This window comes from Enoplosus armatus, chromosome 19 (assembly GCF_043641665.1).
Source record: "Enoplosus armatus isolate fEnoArm2 chromosome 19, fEnoArm2.hap1, whole genome shotgun sequence".
NCBI lineage: Eukaryota > Metazoa > Chordata > Actinopteri > Centrarchiformes > Enoplosidae > Enoplosus > Enoplosus armatus.
This window is the reverse complement of record NC_092198.1, coordinates 10,541,806-10,554,279: the sequence shown is the minus strand read 5'-3', so window position 1 is coordinate 10,554,279 and position 12,474 is coordinate 10,541,806. Positions and strand designations below refer to the sequence as shown.

Sequence of the window (12,474 nt, the reverse complement as noted above, 5' to 3'; positions counted from 1 at the left end):
GGTATTTCAGGTGTCTGTGTGTGTGTGTGAGTGTGTATTTTAAGCAAACACGCACAATAGTGGTCCCAGGAGTTTATGAGGGTCAACTCTGCTAATCAAGAAGGTCAAGATACCGTGCCAAAAGAAATACTGCAGTGCTAATCCACTTGGTCCTCATTTTCCCGTGTCCTTGGCTTTTTTTTTTATAGCTATTCTCATGTCTCTCTGTCTTTCTGTTTATCAGTATGTTCATCCTATTCAGTCATGAGCCTCTCCTCCTTCAGAGATTTCTACGTATTTTGGTTCTTTTGATTTACCTAAATGACTGTTCTCAGTGCTGTTCTCTTTCACACAGATGTATAATTACTCATCTGACGAGTGGTTTCAGCTGAAAGTTTGCCTGGCGCAGTCGTTTTTTTGGTCAAACATTGTCTGACACGAACCACTTTGTTGCAGTGTTAAAAGCCAAAGGTCTGAGGCTGCTAGCGCTGATTCAATCAACCTGATGACTGGGGGATTTTACAGTTCAGACTGATTACAACAAGGCTTCATGTAATCTTGTTAGTTTTGCACAAAGAGTTGATTTCATGCTGGCCAGGACTAAAAAATGGACTCCTGCCGTAGCTCAAGGGTAGGAGCAAACCTGGGTCGATTACTATCTGAGACCAATTCAATTCATTTTGCAGGGTTGAGAGAACATGTCGGACACAAGGGAATGAGCATCAGTGTATTTTGTTAAGACTGCAAAGCCCAGTCATCTTTTTAACTATCAATGTCCGACTCTGCCTTAGAAGAGCACTAAATGGCAAAGCTATGACTGAAGAAGTGGAAGGCTGTGAAATTGATCCATTAATCTCTACAGTATTATTTCCTCTCATGGTATCATTTTGACACTTAACGCAGCCAGGCCTGCAAAAAGCTCATCTGATAGCTTTGTGTACGGCTGTATTTTCATGTGGCTCGTCACTGACACAAGCGTCGTCTCATTTTCCTCTACCCCTCCACAGGTGGGGAGATTGATTACTCTCTTGTTTGATATATAAACCACCCACCCACCCCTCACATCCCCATCTCTCATATATGGGCCTGAAACACAGCACTATTGCTGTCAGGGTAAATAACTCCGAGCCACGGCCCTTTATTCAATTTCTGGCCTGACACAAGCTACTCCACTACGGCAGCTGTTTTAAATGTTGCCTGCCAAAGTGAATTACTGTTGAATATTTCACAATATTGAAAAAATACATATATTCTTATTTTAGCTTGCCAAAAATGATTGCAAATGACAGAGGGGTTAGGTGGGCAAACACCACTGTGCACTCATGGAGCAAAAAGATAAGGGGATCTAAAACAAAATATATTAAGTAGAAACTTAACCATGGGGGAATTAAAAGAAATTAACTTCTATTTAGTCTCTGGATTCAGTAAGAAAAGCAGAGTCTTTACAGAAAAGCCATGCTGAAATCATTATGAAGTTTATCCATTAAATTTAGGGATTAAACACAGCAGGAGAAAGTTAACGAGCGAATATGGAAACATGATCTGCTTATTACTGCCTGAGCAGCTTTAAATGGGCCTTGAGTGCCACTGGTGCCACAGTCCCATAAGGTAGCCATCAAGAACAGTTAGTTAGTTTTCAACAAGCTGCATCTTGATAATTAACTCACGTTGCAGACATTAGTGTGTATCAGTATTTTTTAAGTTAAGTTAATGTTCAGAAAAACAAAACATCCTTTGTTTTATTAATTAAGAGTTTTCCACAAAAACCGAGCAAGTCTGCTTCATATGGTTTGATCAGATTTGATTGACAGTGGCCTGGCAACATAAGACAACAACCCAACATCACATTTTTATTCCAATCTTGATTGATCTCGAGTACATGACATCAGCTTTTTCCAACTTGGCCCTGTCCACTTCAAACCAGCAATACATTTAAAAAATACAGTAATCTCTCATGTGAAATAATCAAAACTTCTAATTTTGTCAGAAAAGTGTCTTCATGTTGGACCCCTATTGCTCAGAATAAGAAGCTGATTGAGTAAAAAATGGGTTTCAGGGCCTTTAGGTTATTGCTGTCTCATTAGTAACTCAATGTTCTAAAAATGTAAAAAATAAATAAATAAATAAATAAAGTGAAAAAATGAAAGAAAGATCTTTTTCTTGCCTAACCACCATCTAAACCCTGTACTCCCTCCCACTGTTCATTAAAGTGATAGTGCAGGTTTATTTTTTAGTGCACATACAAAACAAAACTGGCTGCTCTGGGGACCTGCAGTCAGCACCACTTCATTAGTTTCATTTTGAGCACAGTCTAAAAATCACACTTCCAACACTTTGACAAACAAGATAAATTAGACACAAAAGTATTTTTTTCCTTGTTTGCAATTATCAGTAGACAAAAAAAGTTACAAATGCTTTTGGTGACAGCTCCGTAGAGCGTTCGGAGCAACCAGCTGCTTTCACCCCTGCTCCCTCTGTGGAGTCGTGTGTGCTGACTAGCGAAAGTACACGCTGGAGGTTTGGGTCAGAGGGCTGTAATTATGTTGGAACAATGTGGAAATGCTGTAATTATAATGCAAATGTTTTGAGTGCATTCATTATGTGATGGAACACAAGTCTCTATAAAATCCATTAATTGAAAAGAACTCACTTTGAAAAATCTTTTTTTAACGTAAAAAAAGGAAAATCACACCTACAACAATGAACAGACGATTGAAAACATTGCATAGACAGAATTAAATAATATCCAACTGTGCACTTCTCCACCATTATAAAGAAACAAATGGAACACAACACAAATGAAAACACAATGACTCTCATGTCATTAGATTTTTCTTTATTTCAGATCTGACAGGTGGGACAGAATAAAACCTGTACTTTAGACAGTGAAACAAACCATGCTGACGGCATCACTGCGTGCGTAAACACATACGCGTTTATTCCTCATCATCATTAGCTCTACATGATATCGCTGGGGGTGCCGGTGTTCGTATACAGTATTTGTACATTCACACACACACACACGTGCGTGTACACACACACGGCGCGGGGCAGCTGCGGGGCTAATTTGTTTGGAAGGAATTAATTAGACATTATTGGGGGAAAACAATGGAGCAGAGGCAGAGTGTTTAACGGTGGGACGTCAAAGAGGCAAACCTGTCACGGAACAATAGGCTAATATCCACCCACTGTTTCCCGGCTACTGCTCAATTACTTTATCACTCAATAGGACGCAGTGCACACAACCACACACAAACAAACGCGAGCAGCAAGTGCATTTTCTGATCAGCCCTCAGTCAGAACATTCATTCATGACTGAGAGACAGCAGAGGTTGAGTTTGTGTATTCATGTGTGTGTGTGTGTGTGTGTGTGTTTCTAATTGAGCAGATGTTTCCGTATCAAAGGTATCCTGTACCTTCAAGGCAGACACTGCAGCTGCTGTTGACGCGCCTTCAGTTGATGAACCCTGAAACCCAATGACAGAACAAAATGCAGAGGAACCAGCCTGATATCACTTCTATTCTCGCCTCACGCTAATTTCTTCAGATCTCAATCCAATCTAATTCCACTCCTCTCTCAACACCTTCCCACTCTCCTTCCCTAAATCTGCTTTGTCACCGTATTCATGGCTGCCCTCCAAACTGCTCCCCCCCCTCCCATCGTGTTCTTTTCCTCACACCTTGTTCCACCTCCTCCTCTTCCTCCTTCCTCCCCTCACAGCCAATTCCTGAGAACGGCCATGGCAGAGTTGAAGGTGAACTGGGCCTGGTGGGTTCCGCGGTGAGCCAGCAGCAGGGAGCCCGCTTCGGGCCCGTGGCCTGCCGCCAGCAGCTCAGCGGCGGCTCTCTCCACATCCCAGCCTCCCTCCTGCTGGTGGGACAGCATGTGGGAGCTGAGCAGGGGGTACAGGGCCGAGGAGACGCAGCCCACCAGGAGCCCGGCATCCAGGAGCAACGAGAGGAGCTCGGCATCGCAGGAGGAAGCCGTCTCCTGGAGGAAAAGTAAACAGGACAAAGTGTAAACACACATGTGGTGATAGTCAGGAGAAACTAACTTTCCCGTTTAAGTGTGATAGTGTTTTTTATTTTCATGCCCGAGAATATCTAAACGCCCACTGGTTGAACACTGAAAGTGGCTGCTAGATTTTGGAGATTTACCAGCCACAGTGTTCTGGAGAAACAAGAGGCATTGTAGCTTCCTGCTGCTGCAGCAGCATTGAGGCTGTGTGTGATTACAAATCTCCTGTTGACCGTGTGGCTGACCACCATTCCCATAGCATGTGCCTTCTCACACACACACACAAACACAAACCCTTCTCCTCTTCTTGTGCAGTTCTTCGTAGCTTTTAGAGGAACACTGTCAGTTGCCAAAACAACTCTGAACACATGTTCACACAGCCATAAACAGACCTTTACGTAACATTTTAATCCCATCTTCCGCCTCTTTACATCAATGAATTGCATGCAAATTCAAACAGCTAAATGCCGTCGGGGCTGCTGTGAGTGGTTTACAGGCCACGGAGAAGCAAGGCTGAGTGCTGGGGTTGATAGGCCGTCTCTGTGACTCAGCCCATCTCCTCTGCATCCTCTCACCTGTTTGTCTCTATTATTAAGCTTGCACTTGCGCAACTTTACACGTATATGTGCGAGCGCGAGCACACACACACACACACACACACACACACACACACACACACACACACACACACACACACACACACACACACACACACACACACACACACACACACACACACACACACACACACAGACAACAGCGAGTCCCTGTCAGGGTATTTCTGGAGCTGAGGCAGATCAATTATAAATGTGGAGCTCATGTCTGTATTCTGTAGTGGAGAAGGGGAGCAGGCCCAGATGAATTCCTCTCCCTCACCTCTGAAATCTCTCATCTCTGTGCCGGCCTTGCTCCTGTTTTTTCTCTCCTTGAAGGACAATTCATCCTTAAAAACATAAAACTGTTAAAAAAGAACATCTCACATGAGACCTGAGAGACGTTCAACTGTTGTCAATGGCGCCGTAGAATCATATTTTGCACATATATTAAGTTTTACCTCTGGGTAATGTGAGCAGATATGAAAAAGAACATTAGCGCTGTGTTCATAGTTTCTGTAAAAGTATTCTGGATTTGGATGCATTTATCATTTAAATACAATACAAGTTCATGGTTGCTTTGGTACCAAAGAGCCTGTCTCCCTTTGACATATACCAGTTATAGAAATACAGTATGTCAGGCATGACTAATCATTTAATTTCTCCCGTCCATTGACAGTCGGGACCAGATGACTCATGACAAGCCAGTGGGACGGAGGAGGACCAGAGAGAGGAGACAGACGGAGACATTTCTGAATCTTGAGACAGAGGTGGACAAGGAGGTCATGCGGTTATAATGGGAAAAGAACGACGAGAGAGAGAGAGAGGGGAGGGAGGGGAGTGTGTATGACGGAGAAAGGAGGAGGGAGAAAGCTGCAGAGGAGAAAGGCAGACATGCACTGAAAGCATCAGACACATACATTTTTAAATGCACCAACTGTTTCCAAGGGCCGAATGCTCACTAGAACCAAGGAGAGGCACTTTGAAACAACTTAGCACTTCAGCTTCAAACTTTTGATTTTGGAGCCTCAACAGAGGCCCCGAACAAATGTTCTACATGGGATTTTCGGGAGCTGCAGTGAACATTGACCTATTTTGAAGCTTGATATCTTACAAAGAGGATTTCAAACTTTATGGATTAAGGAGCAAGAGACGTACATTTCTCAGAATATGGACAAAATAGTTTATCTCTATAGTTGCTGAATGTGTGTATGCAGGTTTTCACCCACCTAACACTTTTTTTATCATTGTTCTTTTAAAAAAATAATTCAGTTTTATTACAACTTGGCCATCACCCCAATTGTGATAACATTGTACTCCTGAGATCTGGGACCAACACAGTGACAGTACAACAATAAAGTCAGACCAGGCAAGAAACACAACGGTTAGATGTTGAGACAGGCTGTAAACAAGACAAGAAAACAAAGTGTTTAGCCAGCAAGTACAGTAGGTCAGATTTGGATGTTTACAACATGTTTAGGTAATAATTTATCCTACAAATAAGGCTGAAATGGTTAGTCGATCGATAGCTAATTAATCATCAACTATTTTGATAATTGATTCATTGTTTAAGTGATTTATCAAGGACCAATGCCATCTATTCTCTTGTTTCAGCTTTTTCAAGGATTTGCTGCTTTTCTGTGTTTTATATCATTAGAAACTAAATATAGACAAACGATGGTCAAAACTAAAACAAGACCAAGAGCCTACAGCCATGCTAGCAGCTTTGTGAGGCTGTCCTTAGGCATGGTGGTGCTTTGAGCTAAATGCTAACGTCAGCATGCTAACATGCTCACAATGACGACGCCAACATGCTGATGTTAGCAGGTATATTGTTTACCGTGGTAAACAAGCTGAGCTTAGTGTGTTAGCATTTGCTAATTAACCCTAAACATAAAGTACCAGCTGAGGCTCATGGAAATGTCATTAGTTTGGAGGTATTTGACATAGCCACGCCGCCAGCTAGCATGGCTTCAATGTAATAAACTGGAATTATTCTTCAATATTTTTACTTTGTTAAATGTGGCCTTGTGGTGCCCTTTGAGGCTATTAGCGTGATTAAAGGCTTTAAAAGTAACAACACGCATATATTATCACATCCAGTGAGTTGGGGCTACATGGGATATGTACATATTTAGAGGACAAAGATTCAGTGTTGTGATATGACCAATTTAGGGACAGGAATACATACAAACAAACACAGAACTACACCCACAAATTCTTGTCTTTTCTGCATTTTCTGGTCCATTATGGAAGACAGAAAAACACTCGAGCACAGGCCTGGTCCACACACACACACACACACACACACACACACACACACACACACACACACACACACACACACACACACACACACACACACACACACACACACACACACACACCTCCCAGGCTATTACTGTTTGACGGTGTCAAGAGAGACAGCAGATTTGAGTCTTAGAGTCAGTTGGATTGACAGTGAAGCTGAAAATAGATGTGAAGCAGCAGCAGAGAGATGGAAGGATGGAGGGGAATCTTGATATCAGAGCGGAGCAGATAACTTTATGTCCTTTTTTACAGCTCGAACAGCTCTGCCACATTTCAGGCACGGCTGTTTGTCCAGAGTTCCCACCTACTGTAAAGTTTGCAGTATATGTCAGACAGCTGAGTGTAATGACCAAGTTCAGATGATCACTGTACACACTGCCTTCAATCTAAAATCTTATCCTTCCTTTATATTCTTTACTAAGGTCGCAATTACAGCCTTCCCTAAATAATAATCCTGTTATGCTTTTCCTCTGCAGCAATGAGAAATATAGTTACTCTAGGACAATACTTATTAATTTAATAACTCATTTCTACTTAATACTGTGAAACTTCATGAAAGCATGATAAGGATGTATGATTATTCAATATTTTCATTGGTCAACCTTTAGTCGAATCATATCATGACGATATGAGCATATCATATTATCGTTCTGCACATTTCTGTTGTCTAAATGAATGATTCTGAGCAAGCTGTAATTAAAGGCATAATTCAACGTTTTGGGAAGCACCACTTTTTGCTTTGTTGCAGAGAGACAAGAAGATCAATACCACTCTCATATGCATCCAGTAAGTATGCAGCTACAGCCAGAAGACAATTAGCTTATCTTGGCATACAAATACGGGCTAGTTGTTTCCCCCTGCTTCAAGTCTTTATGCTAAGCTAAGCTAAGCCAACCTTCTGATGGCTCCAGCCTCATATTCACGTAAAGACATGAGTGGTATCAATGTTCTCATCTAACTCTCATTAGTTATTAAAGTTTCAGTTTTACATATATGGAGTTTTGTCTCTTATCATGATTTAAATATGACACTTGCAGCCAAAGTGCACCACAAACTGAAGTCACAGCGTTCGGCTGTCTGGTACGCCATCATCTGAGTCGATTACAGCTAACAATCCAGTCTGCTGTACCTCTCGCACACCTGGTTATCCATGCTGCCTCCCTCCCCCCGTGAGGCTTCTCTCCTCACCCTTCTTTCTCTCTGAGTTTTTGAGTTTCCATAACGGTCTGTCCAGGCCTCGCCTTTACAAACAGTTAATCGCAAACAAAATCTTATTGAGGAGGGAATCTCAAAGGTCAACAGTTTGGAGAACATGAAAACCTGCCCTGCGGTGTATGTATTTTTGTGCACAGGTGTGTGTGTCAGGTTAAAAGCCTGAAAATCTTCTCTAAAGGTTCAGACAACACTTGGTCTGTCTCTTCGGTGAAGTGAAAACAAGAGGCATCTTCTGTCTCGTGTGCCTGTGCTCGCACTCGCAGCTGGCGTGAGTGAATGAACAAACACTCAGCGTGACGAGAGAACTGACGCATCAAACTGCAGCCAGAAGATGTCCAACCCCCCTCTCGCTCTTGTATTACCTTCTCATTTCTTGCTGTCTCACCCTGTGAAAGACAGCCAAGGTTGTCTTTCCTGCGTGTTTTCAGTGGCCGCTAAATGTTGCCTGATTGGACTGGTCAATTTTTCACACCCTTGCTTTCTATTCTTGCTCTGCACGTCTCTCATTTCCTGGAAACGTCTTTTTCCTCTTTGCCTGAGCTGAACCGGCTGAGAGCTTAATTGGAATTACCGTACACGTACAATGCCTAATACATAATGCATGGCCAAGCCTTCTTTTATCATTTAAATCATAAAGCTTCTTTGGAATGCCAGACAACACACAACTATCTCCTTTCCTCCTTTTCTCTCCTTCCCTCAGGCTATGCTTCCCATCCCTCCATCCGAGCTGTCCCTGGGCTTTAGTGGTGCACCAAACTGAGCGCATGTGCACACACACACACACACACACACACACACACAACGACACCAACAGTCCTTGCTTACAGCGCGACATGATTGAAAGTGACAGAAGAAGAGGCTGTGAAGCCAAAAAAATAAAAATAAAAGTGGGCTGTGACGCACATGAGCAAACACAAACACACATGCACGCAGTGAGCAAATCAGGGATCAACGCACTGAGTTGCAAGCAAACACAGCTAGATTAACAGGTCCAATATGGCACAAAAGCTGTAAACAAGCCCTCTTAAACAAGCAATTAGACACATAATCACTCAATCACACTCTCATGCACACACGCGTCTCTTGTCTTCACTCCACTGGGCAGATGTGATTCTCTGGAGAGGCCATGCCGTGGCAGGTCTGTCAAACTTTGGCTTTATGCTGTAGTAAGGCTGTAGTAAGAGACTCAATGAGTTTGGGGGGTGGTGTCTTCTTTTTTTGCCTTTACAAAACCAAAAGCGAAAGAGCAAAAGTGTAGGGAATTGAACTTCCATGGCTAGCACATCCACTGTGTAATATTTCCCCTCTGTGTGGAAGCTGGTGTGGATGCTTTAGCATTAGCCTCATCTTTTAGCACGAAACAGCCATCAAGTGCATATTTAATACCTTTTTTACAGTCAGCTGGAAACATTAAAAAGTCAACCAGAGACGGTGTTTCAACCAATTCATGGATTCAATCCTAGCTTACTGAGCTCGCTACCTACAGCTGATTTCAGATGGAGAAATTGAAGGGGGGCAGCTTGAAAAGAGAGGCCTGTTTTTGTCGACCTCCTTCTGAAATCAAAGACCCAGCGTTTAAACACTTACTGAGAATTTCGGGGGTTAATCTGGCACGGTTATCACTGTAAACTGCATGTATGCCACGCGCAAAGTGAAAGCACAATAGGCGTAGCAACAGTAACTAAGGGGGTGGGGCTTAATGAACAGTCAATTAATTAAATTAAAATCTGATGGAGAAAGAGAGAGTGAGTGGAAGCGCCAAAGACAAAGAAGCTGAAAAGGACTGCTATAAGCTATATGCAGCAAACTTGTGGGTGTGGACTGTGTGTGTGTGTGTGTGTGTGTGTGTGTGTGTGTGTGTGTGTGTGTGTGCGCGTGTGCGTGCCGAATCTATGTATCGTGCACGTTGCACTGACAGCTCATTCATATTGGCAGGGCAACTCTTATCAGCCCCTTATCTTCGCCTTCCATTAGGCGGGCTGGTGTTAACCCCTGGCTCCCTGCTCCACTGCTCCTCCATGGTCCATACATCTTCACTAGGAGGAGCAGAGCGTAAAAGGAAGGAGAGGAAAGGAAGAAATGAAGGGAGGGAGAAGGGAGAGGAGAGGCCACATGTGTTCCTGCTCCAGTGATAAGAAATAAAAGCCTGCACACCTGCAGTGTATTTCCCTGCATCATTAAGAACAATACAACCTCAGCTTCATTACCTGCTCTCTGTACTACTCCTTTGTCTCCCTTTCAAGTCGTATACTCTTCTCCCACTCCTTCCTTTCTTCCTTTCTTTCCTCCCACCTTCTGTTTTCCTACGCCCACTGTGGTCTCCTCAGTGGAGCAAGACACAGGGAATGTGAAGCAAAATGAACACATATCTCACACTCCAGCCAAATAAATTACTTTTCCTCATTTACTTCTTGTGTCAAGTGGTTTTCTATAACACCATTTTAATTAAAAACTAATCTTCAGAATGAATCTTTTTTTTATATTGTGATCTCAGGGGCATCTCTTTCATGAAGAAAAAAAAGTATGTGTTGATACTGGGGGAAAACAATGTGCACAGTAATCTGTGACACCAGATACAGAGCAGAGTGCCAAGGAACACACCCACCCACACCCACACCCACACCCACACACACACACACACACACACACACACCCACACCCACACCCACACACACACACACACACACACACACACACGCCAGTGAGGGAAGTGTTAGAAGATAAGGCCTGCCAATCACTCAGAGTGACATGTTATTTTCATGTATTTAATCAAGAGCGCTGTGCGTTGCACAGTTGATAAATATATGGTGCATTGTGGACAAAATCAATCTCAGGCTTGTTAGTTTAGACTTGAATAAATGAAGAATGACACTTAGGAAACCTTTCACATAGTTTTCTATGATAAATTCATTTTGTCTGGGATTGGAAAGAGGGAAACTGGGAGTGAAAAAACTGTGACAAAAGAGCAAATCTCAATGAAACACACAGTCATTTTATAGAAACAACAATTAACAGTTAAGCTTCCTCAGTACACTCACATGAACTTCCGATTGACCAAGCTGAACTAAAATCAATTATTTCTGATCCTCCCTTGATAAGATCTAGTGATCGGCTAATGGCTAGCTGCTGACAAGTCCCGGCTATTTGTGGATCTGATAAAAGGCCTCAGAGTGTCGTGCTCTTGTATCAGCTTAGAATTTGGTCATGATGGTGAAAAATGTGCCAGCTAAGAAAAAAGTTTAGAAGAAGAGCAGTGAACTATTCAATCCTGTTAAAGGATCGGTTCACCCAAATTTAAAAAACCCAACATATTTTTCAACCCCTAGTTGTATTTTATAATGCAGGTTTTTTTGGTTTGATTTATCTCTCACTAATTTGTCCATGTTTTCAGATAACTGAGATTTTCATTGGAAATTGGAAATACTAACCCTTATTACTGCGTATCTGCCATGACGTGACAATGCATATTAAATGTAGTTTCTTTGTCAATGCCATAAAATCCCTTGCTCAACTTTTGCGACGTCATTTAGCAAGGTGCTGCTGCGGCCAATCAAATACATGCGAGCACACATTCACGGTAGATTACTTTGTAACGTGAACGCTGTATTTCTATTGTTTACCTCGAGATCCAACTTTTTCAGACTTGTAAAATCCCATACTAGGGTTATAAACCCCTCAGCACTGTTTTGTCACCTGATAAGCCTTCAAACGCATGCATCTGTTGCTCAAACTGGACTTCCTGGATCACATTTCATGTCTAATGATACGCAGTCATAATGAGCTCCTTCCATTGTTTTAACGCAGGGCTGTTGTCTAAACACCTGCTTAGTTTTTAGTGCGACAAGAAGTCCTGGCTTAAAAATGATTCCAATGAGTTCCAAGCAGTTAGTTATAGAAATTTTAAATTGGGGGAAAAGTGAGCACTGGCATTGGACCGGAGCTCTGTATCGGTAGATACCCTGAGTTGAGGTGTCAGAATAGATATCAGGAAAGAAAATTTTGGATCGGGGTATCCCTAATTCTTAAATCTAATACCCTGCATTCCTTTTTTAATATGATTTGGTTGAACAAATCCTTTAAAACAGTCTCAGGCAATCAGAAACACTGTACTTCAAAAGAAATTAATAACGAAACGTACTTGGTATAAACACACACTCACACAGACAAAGAGAAATGCTCACACACACACAACCACGTGCATACAACTCCACAGTGAGCAGCAAGCCAACACATTATCAGATGTATTAGATGTAAGATGATTTCTCTCGTCTCTGTTGATGTTATCTTCAGATGAGCTCTGCTCTGTGCTGCTTCGAACATGCCCCTGCTCATTCGACTCTTAGGTGGCAGAGGCGAGAT

General features: G+C 42.4%; 1 protein-coding gene across 1 annotated transcript in view; it reads right to left on the bottom strand.

The window, feature by feature from the left end:
* Positions 1-2,800: 2,800 nt before the first annotated feature.
* Positions 2,801-12,474, bottom strand: part of nbas (NBAS subunit of NRZ tethering complex) — a 140,096-nt gene continuing 130,422 nt past the window's right edge. Inside the window, exon 53 of the mRNA XM_070925563.1 lies at positions 2,801-3,970. Coding sequence (XP_070781664.1) covers positions 3,695-3,970 — 276 coding nt within the window. The 3' untranslated portion in view covers positions 2,801-3,694. The remainder of the gene's footprint in view (positions 3,971-12,474) is intronic.